This window comes from Theropithecus gelada, chromosome 8 (genome assembly GCF_003255815.1).
Source record: "Theropithecus gelada isolate Dixy chromosome 8, Tgel_1.0, whole genome shotgun sequence".
NCBI lineage: Eukaryota > Metazoa > Chordata > Mammalia > Primates > Cercopithecidae > Theropithecus > Theropithecus gelada.
In genome coordinates, this window is record NC_037676.1 from 26,746,346 (window position 1) to 26,763,115 (window position 16,770).

At 46.2% G+C, this 16,770-nt stretch overlaps 1 protein-coding gene across 1 annotated transcript in view; it reads right to left on the bottom strand.

The window, feature by feature from the left end:
* Positions 1–628: 628 nt before the first annotated feature.
* Positions 629–16,770, bottom strand: part of NUGGC (nuclear GTPase, germinal center associated) — a 58,797-nt gene continuing 42,655 nt past the window's right edge. Inside the window, exons 14-19 of the mRNA XM_025394794.1 lie at positions 11,865–12,022; positions 9,875–10,013; positions 8,947–9,055; positions 7,876–8,012; positions 5,582–5,672; positions 629–2,126 (exon numbers count right to left, since the gene is read on the bottom strand). Coding sequence (XP_025250579.1) covers positions 1,981–2,126; positions 5,582–5,672; positions 7,876–8,012; positions 8,947–9,055; positions 9,875–10,013; positions 11,865–12,022 — 780 coding nt within the window. The 3' untranslated portion in view covers positions 629–1,980. The remainder of the gene's footprint in view (positions 2,127–5,581; positions 5,673–7,875; positions 8,013–8,946; positions 9,056–9,874; positions 10,014–11,864; positions 12,023–16,770) is intronic.

Sequence of the window (16,770 nt, forward strand, 5' to 3'; positions counted from 1 at the left end):
AAAAAAAAAAAAAAAAAAAAAAGAAACTGCCATCTGCCTTTGTAGAATCAAAAAAAATCCCAAAATTACCTGAAAAAGCTATTAAAATACTTCCTTGTATTCCAACTGTATATCTGTGTGAGACTGAATTTTTTTCATATACATCAACCAAAATGACATATTGCACCAGAGTGGATGAAGAAACTGATGTGAGAATCCAGCTGTGTTCTGTTAAGCCAGGGAATAAAGAGATTTGCAAAAGTGTAAAACAATGTTACTCTTCTTAGTACATTTTTTTTTTAAATAGCTTTTTACATAACAATGTGTTATTTTTTGTTAACAGGTAATGGGTTTTATTATTATTACTCCTAAAAAACTTAGTAAATAATTACTTACATTTTCTCCTATTTAATTTTGAATAGTCGATATCAACAGACATAACCCACATAAACAAACGCTCCTCAGGGTCCTTTAAAAGTGAAGGGTCCTGAGATCAACACGTTTAGGAAGTGCTGGTCTTAGATAACACATCTGAGAAGTGGTGAAGCCGGGTCTATGTTCATCTGGCTCCCAAACCCATTTTGTTTCCAGGATACAATGTTGTCTGCCTCCTTACCCAGTCTCATCAGTATTAAAATGAAAAACAGAATTGGATTCCTAAAAGCTTTATTTTGCAATGTTTTCCATAATACTTAAGTTTTTCAATGTTTAGATATTGTTCTTCTTTGAAGGATGAATTTCTTTTTATGGCTTGTTTTATATCTAGAAATGCTTTTTCTATAATGCTTAAGTTTTTATGTGTGTGTATGTATGTGTGTGTATATATATACATATATATATATATTTTTTGTTTGTTTGTTTGTTTGTTTGAGTTGTAGTCTCGCTCTGTCGTCCAGGCTGGAGTGCTGTGGCGCTACCTTGGCTCACTGCAACCTCCACCTCCTGGGTTCAAGCAATTCTCCTGCCTCAGCCTCCCAAGTAGCTGGGACTACAGGCACATGCTACCAAGCCCGGCTAATTTTTTGTATTTTTAGTAGAAATGGAGTTTCACTGTGTTAGCCAGGATGGTCTCATCTCTTGACCTCATGATCTGCCTGCCTCGGCCTCCCAAAGTGCTGGGATTATGGGAGTGAGCCACCGTGCCCAGCGATGTTTAGATATTTTTGAGGAAGCAAAAGTTTCTTGTCCTAAAGCTTTAGAACTCCATTAGGTATTGAAGATGACTCTTTTTGGGCTATAAAATAGAATGTAGTAAACATACTAGTTTTATATTGCATACAAAGTCCAAACAGTTGACAGAAGTCCTCTATTAGATTTCACAAAACAGAAAAAATTCTAAGCCAGGCACGATGGCTCATGCCTGCAATCCTAGTGCAAGAGACTGAGGTGGGAGAATCACTTGAGGCCAGGAGTTTGAGACCAGCCTGGGCAAGAGAGCAAGACGCCATCTCCACAAAAAATTAAAAAATTACTTAGGTGTGGGCCGGGCACGGTGGCTCACGCCTGTAATCCCAGCACTTTGAGAGGCCGAGGCAGGTGGATCATGAGGTCAAAAGTTCAAGACCAGCCTGGCCAAGATGGTAAAACCCCGTCTCTACTAAAAATACAAAAATTAGCCAGGTGTGGTGGCGCACGCCTGTAATCCCAGTTACTTGGGAGGCTGAGGCAGAGAACTGCTTGAACCTGGGTGGCAGAGGTTGCAGTGAGCCGAGATCATGCCACTGCACTCCAGCCTGTGTGACAGAGCAAGACTCTGTCTCAGAAAAAAAAAAAAACAAATTACCAGGCTGGTGGCCTGTACCTGTAGCCCCAGCTGCTCTGGAGGCTGAGGCTGGAGGATTGCTTGAGCCCAGGAGTTCAAGGCTGCAGTGAGCTGTGATGGTGCCACTGCACTCCAGCCTGGGCAACAGAGGTACACCCTGTCTCTTAAGAACAAAAAAAGTAATTCTAATTCTCTGGCTCTGGGCTTATGTTTCATCCATTGAGACTAAGCCCCAGGAGTTACAGTGATGTCCCAGGGGGGCCAGCCTTGCTGGGGGATGCCCTTAGGAGGAACTCTTGCATGCCCTTCCTCAGCCGTGCATTCTCCGCAACCTCCCTCAGGCTTCTGTGCAGCTTCTCCATCTCCTTGTATTCACTCCCGACATCTACAGGAGAGCAGAAAGCTCACATCAGGACTTGGCGTCCGTTGCAGAAACATCTCCAAAAAGCAAATCCCCCAACAATCCTGTCACTTGTCCCAGAATATGGATCTGGTGTAGTGCTTACAGATCAGACATCAAAGCAGGTATCCTCCTCTTACCAAAATGCTGTCTCAGCATGGGGTCACCCTCAAAAGAAATACAAACCTACCCATAAGAAAAACCCTAAGAAGTCACTGAGTCTGTATTAAGGCCTCACAGGCGTGTGATATACAAAGCACATTGCACAATAACACCTCCCCTAACTCCTCTCCAGTTGGCTCCCCCTCTTCCCCCCACCCCAATCCCTATCCTTCCAGCACAACCCATTCTCAGTGAATGTTCTCTCTCTGGCATCTCAGGTTTTCACCCCATGATCTTCAATCAGCTCATGTTCTCACAATGGTTAGTTTTATGTGTCAACTTGCCCAGGTCACAGGGCCCAGATACCAGGTTAAATGTGAGTCTGGATGCCTCTGGGAGGGTATTTTTGGATGAGATTTACATTTAACTCAGTAGACCTCAAGTAAAGCAGATGGCCCTCCCCAGTGTGGGTGGACCTCAAACAGCCAGCTGAAGGCATGCATGGAGCCAAAGGCCAGCCTCCCCCAAGCAGGAAGGGATGATCCAGTGACAGCCTTGGGCCTTTGAGATGGAGTTTTGCTCTTGTCACCAAGCCTGCAGTGCAATGGCATGATCTTGAATCACTGCAACCTCTGCCTCCCAGGCTCAAGTGCTTCTCCTGCCTCAGACTCCCAACTAGCTGGGATTACACGCATCCACCAGCTCGCCTAGCTAATTTTTTTTTTTTTTTTGGTATTTTTAGTAGAGACAGGGTTTCACCATGTTGGCCAGGCTGGTCTTGAACTCCTAACCTCAGGTGACCCACCCGCCTCAGCCTCCCAAAGTGTCGGGATTACAGGCGTGAGCCACTGCACCTGGCCAAGCCTTGGTTGGGCCTTTGTCTGCAACATCGGCTCTGCCTGGTTCTGCAGGGATGGCCTCTGGACTTGAACTGCCTCTCTTTCTGGAGTATCCGTCCTGTGGGCCTCCCTGTATCAGATTTTGGGCTCACCAAGCCTCCACCATTGTGTGAGCCAACTTCTTAAAATAAATCTCTTCCTTCATCTATCCACGCATCCTACTGGTTCTGTTTATCTGGAGGACGCTGACTAATGCAGTCCCCTTTGAAGGGACACTTCAGACTGAGCCCTGAATGCCCTTCTAATCCCCCCTGGCTTTCTGTACCCCAGAGGGTGACTCAGGCTGACTGGCCCTGAGCCTGGCCAGGGATGGGCCTCATGAGCAGAGGGGAGTAAGGACCTGGAGTCTTTTTGTTCTGTCCCATATCTGGAAGGCCTCCCTTCTCCCTGCTGCCTCTGAAATCAACCTAACCTTTGAGGTTTCCCCTAGGACCCAGCTTCACTGAAGTTTCCCCGTGTCCCAGCCCTGAATAACCACTCTGTCTCTGAACTTCAAGAATAACGATCTGAAGTCTGACTGGGTTCCCTCCCTCAGGGCTTTGCTTAAGTGTCACATTCCCAGGGAGACCTTCCTTTACCACCCTGTCCCCTACCCCAGCATCCCTTCTTTCGTTTCTCTCTTTCACCTCCCTGCCACATATCTCACTTATTAGTTTGCTTACTGCCTGCCTTCAACCACTGGGCTGTGAGCTCCATGAGGGTGGGGACTCTTGCTTGTCTTGGTCACCACTGTGTCCTCAGCACCCAGAACACTGCCTGGCACCCAGGAGGTGATCAGAATTGTTTGCTGAGCGAATGCAAACTCCCCAGTCCAATGATCACATTCTTACACATCTTGTCTTACCAACCAGGTAAGGCCCTGACAACAGGGACTGCCTTTTAGATTTCTTTATAAAGCATGCCCCCCACCCTCGACATGATGTATATTTGTTGTCGATGGTGAAGAGAAGGAAATAGGCTTAAATTATAGCAGGTGCAATTGACATCAAACTGAAGGGAGCACCTGGTCAAGGTCTCTGTGAGACCTGGTCAAGATCTCTGGCAAGCGGGAGTTCTTTAAAGAAGGCACATTGGAATGACTAGCATCTTAAAACTTAGATTCCTATAGAGGCCTGGACAGAAGGTCGTGAGAGTCCACTACATTATAGTGTGAGGGTGTTGTATCTCCTTCCCTGGAGTCCGTTAGGATCAGGTTACAGGTCCATCTAACCAGCCATAAATGGAGATGGAGAAGTGCAGAACAGATCTTTAGAAGCAGCCATTGTGGCTTTGATTTTGGGAACAGCTCTGTCTACTTTCACCCTGGCAAACTCAGTGGTATCAGATCTATTCATTTCAGCAGGCAACTATGGATGTGGTATAAAATATAAAAGGCACAATATATACAGGGTGCAGAGCAAGGCTCCCACCCTCTCCTACCCTCCAGCCTTCCGGTTCCCCTCTTTAGAGGCAACGAGTACTGTCAGTGTTCTCTGTAGCCCATGGAGATTTTTATGCACATACAAACATATACATATGTATTTCCTTTTTTCCCCACTCACAAATGGCAACATATCGTGTACATTTACTCACTTTGCTATTTTCCACTTTGTAATATCTTTGGAGATCATTTCATACCACTACCTACAGAGCTGCTTTATTTTTTCTAACAGTTGCACAGTCCTCCACTCGTTGTGTATTTAATTTAATTTAAGCAGTGCTTTACTTACAGATATTTGAGTTGTCCCCATTTTTGACATTAGAATGTTACCCCGAATAACCTTGTCTATATGCCACTCTACCCCCATATAAGGATATCTGTAGGGTTGCTGCGCCAAATGATATGTGCATTTTAAATTTGGCTAGAAATTACTTACTTGCTTTTTCTGCCAGTTTACCCCTTCCAGTTTATACCGGGGGCCTGATGGAGCCCATGGCCAGAAAGCGACACGGTTGCCTACACCAAGGTCCACAGCTGGGGCCGTATCCCCAGGCTGCAGGTGGATTGAGAGAAGTCTTTCTCCACCATCACCAGACCATGAAGTTCTTCATAAGGAGGCATCAACTTAAAAGAAAGGCCTTATGGAGACGGCAGGGCACAGCTGTGGATTTAAATTCGCCGCTTTCCAGCTATGGGACCCTGGGCGCATTTCCTAATGTGAGTCTCTATTTCTGCCTCTGCAAAATGGAGCAACAACATCCATCCCTGGGAGCTAATGTGAGAATTCAGTGAAACCATGAGCACAAAGCGTGAGTATAATGCCTGCTCTCAGTTGGGTGCTGGGCAAAGGGTGGGACTGTCGTTATCATTATCATCATCATCATCTCCATCATCATCATCATCTCCATTCCTCGCCCTGCTAATTCTTCCTAACTTAATACCTTTACATTCAGGAAGAAGCAACCACAGCCACGGCTGTCTGCACAATCACCCTGTATGCAAAGCTTTGGCGTATTTACCTGCAAGCTCCTTGTAGAGGCCATCCCCCTGGGACGAAGCAAGGGTTAGCATGGTGGTGATGCTGCCCTTCACCTTCTCCACGATCCCAGTCTACGTGACAAGGACATTCAGTATGTTAGGACGGTGCAGCCCAAGGAAAAGTGAATCTTATAAAAGGGACCCCACCCAGTCCCCCAGCCACAGAAGGTACAGACTGGGGCTGTCAAAGTAAGGCTTTGCAACCCAGTTGCAAAATGGTGAAACACTTTCGAGGACATTAAATGGCCCAGGAGGCAGCAAGACAATATTTCTGTGGGCTCCCATCTGTATAGCATCTCCCTCCCCACCTACAGACTCATGGGGGGCTGAAGCTCTGGTGCCAGCGGATCAAATCAGGAGCTAATGGGGAAGGAAGCATGAAGGCATGGGGGAGAGAACGGCAATCGCAGAGATGGGAAAAGAGGGAAAGAGCTGGTCGCTCTCCCGCTGTCCTCTCCTCCATGCATCTGCTCACTGGGGAGATGTTTGCTGGACACTCGCTCTGTGCCACTCACCTTACCGTACATGTCTGATTCTTCCCAACTGCCTGAGAACTGTCTTCTTGCTACTCTTAGTCCTCTTATCAACTAAAACTCCTTTCTTCCCTCTTCTGTTTCTTGTCTTCCTTTGAAAAAATGTCAGGCTCCTTCCTCTAGCCTGGCAGAGCCTAGTTTTGATGTTGGATCTCCTATGCTTTTTCTTTAACATTCTAGATTCTAGATCTAGAGCCCCAAGTGTACATCTCAGCTCTAGGCATGGGCCTGGAACCTGTAACTCAAGGCCTCTAGGTTCCCACTTCCTTTAAGATCAGGGAATGAGGGATTCACAGCTCCTAAACCAGGAGAAGCAGTCACCTCACACTAGAGTGAAAACGAAGCAGCAAGCCACATTACTGATCAATATATCAGGGACTAATCTGGATATTCAACAAAATACTATTCCATTGTTTAATTTACAGGACTATTGCAAAGAGGTAATTTAAAAAAACAGTAAATCTTCAAACATTATGTATAAAAAGAAATTTCATCCACTATATAGAACTAAAATATTTTAAACAATTAAAAGTTAACTGGCATTCTGAAAAAAAAAAAATCACAGAATGGCAACACTCTATGGTCCTGCCCAGTTTTAACTTCCTATATTTCTGTAATTTCAGATACATTTGTACATGGTCAATACACACATTTTTTAAGCGACATTGTTTCCTGGGTGTCTTAAGATCCAGTGTCTATGTACGCAATGGGGAAATGGGAACTGGCTTTGTGGAGTTTGGCCAAGTTCTTGTCCATGAATTTGTAGACTGTGATAACATGTTAAAGGATTGAAACTAAACTGCTGCTGGTGAACAAGATGCCTCTTAGCCTACTCCAAGGGAAATTACATGTGTTGAATTGTAAAGAATATTTTCCAAAACTGCAGAAGTGATGGAGGAGAGGAGATTGGGCAGAAACAGGTTGGAGATGTTTCCAGAAGGCTGGTTCTGAGGTGGACCGAGATAGAAATGGGCCAGCTTCCTTGAGGGCTTGGGAGACAGGATCAGCCAGCCTGGGTTGAGACAGAAAAGCCTCACATGGCCAGGGAGGAAGCCCACAGTGGCATGGACTTCAAGGATCTCTACTACTTGGGGGAGAGGGGGTGGCAAGCCATGAGGTCCAGAGCAGAGGCAAGATGGTCCAGGTAGGCTTGGCAGAAGCATTTAGGTCCAAGGAATCCATCAGGAACTGTCTTTGGGGGTAGATAAAATTAAAGCTGAATGTGTGCTAGGTACCATAACTGACTGGCCTTGAGTAGTGTGTCAATATTTACTTATTGACATTTTATGTAGACAAGACATTTCCCTATTTAAACAATCTGTTTTGAGATCATGCTATTGTTGGACATGCTGGAGCCAGGCTTCCTTATCCCAAATCCAGCTGTGCATCTCCCTGGCTGTGTGGCTGGTTGATACAACTCTCGCTGCTGGAATTTTCTTCTCTATAAAACGGGAACAATGATAGTACCTACCTCACAGACTTGCTGGGGAGTAAATGAGCTAACGTCTATAAATAGCTGAGCACATATCTAGCTATTACAGTGGCTGTGCTACTGGTGACTCAGGAAAGAGGAGGGGCGCAAGAGAGTGCTGGAAGAGCTGCAGCTCTCAGGTCGAAGCCCCAGAAACCATCTGTTCCATTTGGGCCCAAATGCCTACTACGTCTTCCACCTTCTGCGCCCGCTTCCTGTCCTCTCCCAGGGCCTCTCGGGGTCTAGGATCTAGGCTGTGGGCGTAGAGTACCTTCAGCTGCTGAAACTGGTGCTGCATCCTTTCCTGGGCCCTTTCAAACATGCCCTCAGCCACCTGCCGGTCCACTCCTCTTCTGATGGCATCTTTCATCCGCTCACACGCTTTTTTGCCCGTGATCTGGGCTGCCTCTGGCAAAAATGATAGCCACAGTCACACCATGACAAGGACCTGCTTAGAAATCTTTGGCATCATGGCTGGGCATGGTGGCTCACACCAGTAATCCCAGCACTGTGGGAGGCTGAGGTGGGCAGATCACCTGAGGTCAGGAGTTCAAGACCAGCCTGCCCAACATGGTGAAACACCCGTCTCTACTAAAAATACAAAAATTAGCTGGCTGCTGTGTGCACATCTGCAATCCCACCTACTTGGGAGGCAGAGGCACAAGAATTGCTTCAACCCAGTAGGCAGAGTTTGGAGTGAGTTGAGATCACTGCCACTGCACTCCAGCCTGGGCAACAGAGCGAGATTCCATCTCAAAAAAAAAAAAAAAGAAACAGAAAGAAAGAAGTCTTTGGCATTAGAAAGAACAGCAAGCCAAGCAAACAAACAAACAACAAAAAAGTATATATATATATGTATGTATATATATGCACTTATATAAAAATGACACTTTCAATATTTAGATAATAACCAGCATTCAGAAAACCTAATGACTGAATTCAGCTGAAACTTGCAACATCACTCCCTACCCCCAAACAATGGAGTCACCAAAACAGGAAAGAGTCTGAAAGTGAGTTCACAAGTGAGTGAGTTCAAGTATTTGTGAATACTTGCAAACAAGAATAAGAACCTGGACACTGGATTCTACAGCTAAATCAGCTGGGATGTTGTATGGAAAAAAGCAGGGTGTCTGGACCCAGGGTGGACAGAAAGAGCTGGAAAACACACAGAGAAGGGTCCTCACGCCCTGCAGTCATGTGGTTGCAATGTGTGGACTGAGAGAGCTGCAAAGACTTAGGGTGCAAGAGAACAGGGCCTTTGAGGGAGCCGCAGAACAGGATGTGAAAGGTGCTGACAGGAAGTCCCAGTGCAGGCGGCAATGCTGTCCCCCGCGAACCCCACCTTCATAACACAGCTTCAGGTCGCTCTGGACAGAGGCGGTGAGGGACTCATAGACCCTCCTCTTCCTTCTGAGGATGTGGTCCTCCAGGCCCCCGAGGATGGCGCTTATCTGGGAAGACGTGGCAAAAAAGGCCGTTGGTGACAATTCCTTCAATGAAAGCAGGTCAGGTATCCCAGTGCGTGGCCACCATTCCCTCCACCTTATATGATGCCTGGCTGTTTGTCTGCCATCTCCACAATTAGGCTGTGAGCTTCTCGTAGGCAGGAACTTTGTTCTAAGCATCTTTATACCCCAACTGCTTCCCTTGGTGCCTGGCACCTACAAACTACTCAATAAATATTTGCTGAGTTGAACTCAGGCACAGGCAAGGTCCTGGAATGGGCCCTCCCTGGGGGGCAGAGGAGATACAAGCTCTTTCCCTAGCATCGCCATGTAATTTGGGGTGGCACTGGAAGAAAGTGAGTCACAGACAAGAGTCTTGAGGCCTCAAAACTAAAAACTGACCTAAAATTGAACAACAACAACAAAAAGATTGACTTCTTTAAGTTTCAATGCATTGGATGCTACTTTATAACATTGGCAAAAATGATAGATTAGTGAAAACGGTTCCAGTTGATGCAAATTTTCATACAATTAAGGCTTCTTTAAAGATTCTTCCTGGAAACTGAGTCAACTTTGCAACCTTGGCGTGTGCGTTCAGTTACTTCACAGTGGAACAAACTGTCCCACACCTCCTCTGAGGCAGTCATGCCCGCTGCTCTCCCCATATCCCATTGGGTTCTGTATTTCACAGCACCTCTGAGGAGGTACTCCCAGACCCTGGACGCTCCAGGGAACAAGCGGGAACAGACAGGCAACCTACAAAACCAGCCTGGGAACAAAGCCATGCCCAACCTCACTGCTCTCCTCACTTTATATGGAACTTACCTCCTGGATCAGGAAATTTTTTTTGCAGCTATCATATTTCCAGCCACTTCTTATCCCAATTTCTGTCATTTTCTCCTGCAGGGAGTGCTTAAAAGCATCAATGTGAGGCATCAGAGCCGAACCGGTGGGCTTCCCCGTCCTACAGAAGAAAAGTGACAAAAAAGTTTAAGAGAATGGTGGCTGTGGTGAGGCTGAAACAAACATGAAACTAGCTGGTGTCCTTTTATTCATTTAGGAGAAGGAAGATGAGATCTAACAGTTATCATAGTCCTATAACGTGCCAGGCACTGTGCTGTGCCAGGCCTTTGACATAAAAACCTATGAAGTTTGTGAGATAATGCCCATTTAACAGGTGAGAAAATTGAGGTTCAGAGAGGATTGCTGATGTGTCCAAGGTCACACGGCTAGCAAGAGGCAGAGCCAGGCTTGGAACGCTGCTTTAGACTGCAGGACGCACAGTCTTTCCACTGCCAACGTGCGGCCACTTGAAAGGGTGGAACTTGAACTATACCTAAAAGTTGGGTAAGATCTGAGGAAGTGGAAAGAAGGGATTACTCCCCATGGGACAACATGGTAAGCACAGTGGTTTCAGAATAGCTCAGAAATAGGAAGTGAGAGGTTGCAGAGGAGAGAGCACAAGCTTTAAATCCTCGCTCTCTGCTCATGAGCTGGGTGCCATTGGGAAAGATGCACAATTTTCTGAATCTCAGTTTGTTCAGATGTAAAAAGACAGAAGCTACTCCTTAGAGTTGCTGGGAACATCCGATGAGCTAATGCATGCCAAGTGCTTAGCACTGATGCCCGGGACAGGTAGCTGCTCTCTCTTTGCCACCTGCTGGGTGGGCTACAGTGGAAGGCTGCAACCAGGCAGTGGTGCAGGCAGAGGTTGGAAAGGCAAGCTGGAGGCAGGTGGAATGTCTTGAATGCATTCTAAGGAATTTGAAGTTTAGCCCACAGAATTGTAAACAGGGCGGGGGTGCAATTGGTGGAATGACACAATCCAAGACGTGCTTAAAGAAAGGTGGGGCAGGGACGGGGGCTCTGAGTAAGACGCAAGCAAAGGCTGGAGAATGGTTCGAGCAGCCACCAATGGGCAACTACATGAGATGCCAGTGGGAACGACAGAGACTAGGGATGGGCAGCTGTACTTGGGGACTGGGAGATTCTGTTTCTGTCGATGGAGTAAAGAATTAGAGGTCAAGGAAGGAGGGAAGGAGGAAGCACCAAGGAGGTATGGTCCCCAAACCCACACCATGTATGTGAGCAGGCAGAGTGTGTGAGAAAAAGACACAGCATCTTCAGTGCATTCAGGGAAAGCTCCGAGGCTGGGTGTGGTGGCTCACGCCAGTAATCCCAGCACTTTGGGAGGACGATGGGGGAGGATCACTTAAGGTCAAGATTTCAAGACCAAACTGGTCAACACAGAGAGACTCTGTCTCTACAAAAAATATTTTTTAAAAGTTAGCCAGGCATGGTGGCATATGCCTGTGGTCTCAGCTACTTGGGAGGCTGAGATGGGAGGATTGCCTGAGTCCAGGAATCTGAGGCTGCAGTGAGCTAGGATTGTGCCATTGCACTCCAGCCTGGGCAACAGAGCAAGACCCTGTCTCATTTTTTTAAAAAAAGGAAGAAAGTAAGTTCTGAAGGCCATGTGTTTGCTTAATTCCACTCTCTCCAATCAAAATACCCTGTCCTGGGCTCAGATTCCTAAGAAAATGTATCCCTTGCTGCATGTATGAGATATTTGAAAAATAATGGGAACCATAATATTAGTTTGAAAGCAGCATCTTAATCTGTGTCCAGGTCATCATGGGAAATTTTTAAGTAAACCAAACCAAGAAGGCGTTTGTGTTTTGCCGAAGACTAAGCTTTCCTTCTCCAGTTACAAGCTACTCTTTACACTTACAGATCCAAAGTCTAAATTCTTAAAGACTGGCTCAACGTTCTTCTGATGTTTGTTCCCGAAGGGGCAAGATGAAAGATCCTTTACCTAAAAATGCTTCCAAAAACAGGGTCGATCTGGTCATAGATGGGCTGAGTGAGGGCTTCGTTTAGATCAATTCTTGCCAGAGTCCTGGAGGCATAGATGCCATTTTTCAGGCAAACAGCTTTCAGGGTCTGATGAAAACCTTGGTTTCCTTTACTCCTCTAGATAATCAACAGTAAATTAGCAGAGTTAGCAGGCATTAACTGGAAGGTCACTGGATTAGAATTGCATTGCCCTGGCCAAAGATCATTACCAAGAATCACAGGAAAGGGTTGAGACAACATGCTCTTTAAACATATGATTAAACTAAATGAGGGAGGACAGTGGTCACGCCTCTAGGTCGTCTGCGTGCCCCTGCCATGGGCTTCCTAAGGTCCCTGTGCTCACTTTGATCACAACCGTTCTCAAGCGATTCTGTTTGTGTTAGTTTACTCATTTGTCCGGCTCCTGTGCTTGGCCATCAGCTCACTGAGATTAGGCACAGTGTCTCATCCATCTTTACGTTCTCAACTTCTGGCAATAACATAAGTAGTGTTTGAGAAATATTTGCTAAATGAGCAATTATCGAATGAATAAATAAACGAATGAATGCCAATGTGCTATGACCCGACAATAAGTGCATGTCTTGAATTTTCTAAGGAGAGTCCAGATTTCATAAACTTTTTGTTAAACTTTTAATGAAATACAATTTGATTTGTATGTCTTGGCGATATTTTTTTCCCAGGGAAATAAATACACAAATGAGAGGAAAGAAAAATATAAAGCTCGACCTATGACAGACATTAATCAATTTCAGCCAGATGGTAATCATTAGTAAAGAGAGTAAAAATGTGTTTTCTAAAATTTCAGTAGAGAGCTCTGTGATTTTTAATCAATGATATATGTTTTAAGGGAATGACCACATAGCATTGTATAATTGATATAATTCTTTTTTTTTCTCTGCTCTTTTTACTTAGTATTACAATATGAGAATATCACCAAATCATTGTAAATATGTTCCAGGCTAGGTGCAGTGGCTCACATCGGTAATCTCAGCAATTCGGGAGGTCAAGGCAGGTGGATCATCTGAGGTTAGGAGTTCAAGATCATCCTGGCCAACATGGTGAAACTCCGCCTCTACTAAAAATACAAAAATTAGCCGGGCAAGGTGGCGCATGCCTGTAATCCCAGCTATTCAGGAGGCTGCGGCAGGAGAATCGCTTGAACCTGGGAGACAGAGGTTGCAGTGAGCCAAGATCGCGCCACTGCACTCCAGTCTGGGCAACAAGAGCGAAACTCCATCTCAAAAAAAAAAAAGGTTCCAAAAATGGCACTAATAACCATTTAATATAGTATCGTATGGATGAAAAATAATTCATTTTACCTCTCTCTTGTTCTTAGACATTACGGTTATTTTCCTATGTTAAATAATGATATGATATTAGTATATAAATGTCTTCCCAAATTTTTGATCTCAAAGAAACATTGTTTATCTGATAGGAGCACCTTGGGAATGTTTGTAGTCACAGAGGAAGAAGTCATTAAAAGGATGAGAGGGGACAGTTGGGGGGGTAAAGTCCTGGAGACGCCCGAAAATGTCTGCAGTGGCTTCTTCCGCTCACAGCAAACTCTCAACAGGGTGGTCTCTGCCTCATGCCTTCGTCCTCTCAGCTCCCACTCACTCATTCACTTTCTGTGATCTGCGTTCTTCAACTATGGGATAGAAACAGCTCTATCCAAGGTAACTTCGTTATCTGTTGCTCTGAAACAAATTACCCCGGACATAGCGGTGCAGTGGCTTAAAAACAAACACAAACACCTGTCATCTCTCGGGGATTCTGTGGGTCAGGACTGGGATGGCTGGGCTGGCCACTCTGGCTCAGGATTCTCCTGAGGTTTGGTCAGGTGTGGCTGGGGGCATAGTCATCTGGGTGAGGCTGGCGGATCTGCTTCCAAAGATACCCGGCTGCATGCTGGTGCTGGCTCCTGACCTCAGGTGGGGGCCTTAGTTGCTCTCCATGTGACCTCTGCACACAGTGGCTCAATTTCAGTACACAAAGGCGTCGCCCTGAGAAAGTGACCCAAGAGCCACCATGGAAGCTTCCATGGCCCTTGATGGCCTAGCCTCAGAAGCCACACACCATCACCTCTGCAGCATTCTCCTGCTCAGAAATCAGCCCTGATTCAATGTGGGGGAGACTCCATGAGGGCATAAATACCCAGAGGTGAGGACCCTTGGGGCCACTGGTGAGGACCCTTGGTGGCTGCCTAGCACAGTCACCAGTGAAACCCTCAGTGGCCCAATCCAATGGCCCTGGTTGGTTGGTTTGTTTGTTTTTATTTCTCAGGAGCATGTGATGTTCTTCTTAACAAACTTTTTTTTTTCTCTTTTAAGAGACAGGGCCTCTCTCTGTTACCCAGGCTAGAGTGCAGTGGCACGACCATAGCTCACACTTGGGCTCAGGTGATCCTCCTTCCTCAGCTTAAGCTGGGACTACAGGGGCATGCCACCATGCCCAACTTTTTTCTTTTTCCTTTTTGAGATAGGTTCTTGCTATGTTGCCTGGGTGGTCTTGAACTCCTGGCCTCAAGCAATCCTTCTGCCTCAGCCTCCCAAAGTGCTGGGATGACAGGCAGGCATAAGCCATTGCACTCAGCCTTAACAAACTTTATTACTTCAGTTTTCTGATTGGAAAATAAGAAATTAAGCATTACACTAAAAATAAGCATAAAAATAAGAAAATAGGCATTACACGATTTCCTTCTGCTACCTCTCAGGCTTTTCCGTCTCTGCCCCTCCCCTGCCCCTCTTTATTCTTTTGCTTCCTTAATGTGGCCTTTGTATGAGGCAATGTCCTATCACTGTCCTTCCCTCCACTCCTCCTCAATCCCATTCACTGGTATACGTGCATCAACTCCATGCAAGTGACAGCTACATCCTCCAGCCCCACCTCTCTCCAGGCTTCAGTTCCACATTTCCGTCATTGCATTAGACATTCCACCTCCATGAAACACTAAATACATGATCTTCAGTAGTGATCATATTGCTTCCCCAACCAACGGATAAGTTCCTCCCTACCATATCTCCTTAGATCTTCTTTAAATTGAGGTGATTTGCTTTCTCTTGAGTGCAAATCTTCCCCAAAATGTTGCCACCTTGCTTTCCCATACACCCCCATGTCTGAACTATTGACAATCCTGATTGAGATGTCCTTCAGATTTGCTCTCCCAGTCACCTCTTCCTTCCTATTCCGTCTGCCACAACCTTTGTTGAGACTTTACTGTGTCTCATCTCAACGAAGCAGCTACTGTAAGGGAAATGGCTGCACTTTAGTCAGGAGCAGGCCGAGGCAGTCTTCTGGCACAGCATGACTCAGCAGGTTTGGAGTACAGGTGCACAGCCCTGTACATGATGTAACCACGCCACATGAGGCGCATTAGATGATCACCCACATGAGCTCGTGCTTGGCTCAGAATCACTATTGTCTATAAAAGATATAATTACCCTGCTAATGCTGTACATGCAACTTGCTCATGCCCAGAGAAAGCGTAAAGCCATGTCAAAACTGTCTATGATTCCTCATTTTTCCAGCTATCCGCCACTTGCCCACTGACTCCCCTCAGACCTCAGTTAGACCCTGACACTTCTTAACCAGGCTTTCTGCCTCCAGCTTTTCCCCAAGCATTACGCTTCCCAAAGCATTAGTTCTGATGAAGCTATTCTTCTGCTCAAAACTTCACTATGTTCCAACTCTTCAACCTGGTCTAAAGTCTGCAGCAAACTGACTGTCAGCCTAATCCCCCCAAACCCTGCCCTGTGTACTTACGCTGCAGTTAGGTGGTACCTTCTGGCTCCCACATGAGCTCCGGCCTTCCTCCCCTGAAATGCCTTCCCTGCCCCTCCACTCCTCTGCCCAAAGACACACCACCATCCTCCAGGGCCAGGTTCCAACAACCTCCTCTCTAGAAGGTTTATTGAACTGTCCTCTAACCTGGCCTGCGATTTCTTTTCCAATATCCACCCCTCCTTCTCCAGTGTCACCTCCCTAGTCCTTCTGTTATGGAGAGAATGAACTCTATTCCTGCCCCCAGGATGGGACACACACACAGGCCTGAGCTATTCAGCACAAGACATTCCCTTTTTTCAGGGGTCATTTTATAAATAGGTATGTGACCCATTTAGAGCCAAAGAAACACAGTAAGAGCTTTGCTGAGGTTTCTCAAAAAGGTTCTCCACTCTTCTGAAAGTGGGCCTGGAAACGGCCATTCCCTTGTTCCTCTAGACCAGTGATTCTCAACCAGGACTGATTTTGTCACAGCTGAAGAATGGGGGCTGTTACCAGCACCTAGGGGGTAGAGTCCAGGGACGAAACAACCTGCAATTCACAGGACAGCCCCTCACAACAAAGCATGATCCGGTCCCAGCTGTCAATCATGCTGAGGTTAACAAACCCTGCTCCAGAGCTCATGGTGTTCAGATGTGGGTGCAAGAACAGCTGCAGCCATTTTGCCATCATGAGAGAAGCAGCCTGAGAATGGGGCCCACAGAGGCACTGGATTCAGCTCATCCCCCAGGCCCTCTCTTCCCGTGGCTCTTGGGCACGTGGGCCAATACACTTCCTCATGGCTAAGAATGGTTTCAGTTAGGGACTCTGATTTGCAGCCAAAAGATTCCAGACTGCCACAGCCCCCACCAGAATGCTCTCCCTTCTCTAAACATTTGGAGAACTTTCTGACTGTCCTGTGGTCCTTACCAGCATGCTCCTTTTTATTATAGTTCCCCAAATGCTCTCTTAACTATTTTAAGCAGGGATGTATCCTTCTATCCCTGAAACCTAATAAGAAAAACAGTTGACTTGTTAGACACTCTCTTTACGCTGAGTGCGTTGGTCAACCCAGCATTATCCCGCTATGGTCATTCTTTCAAGTT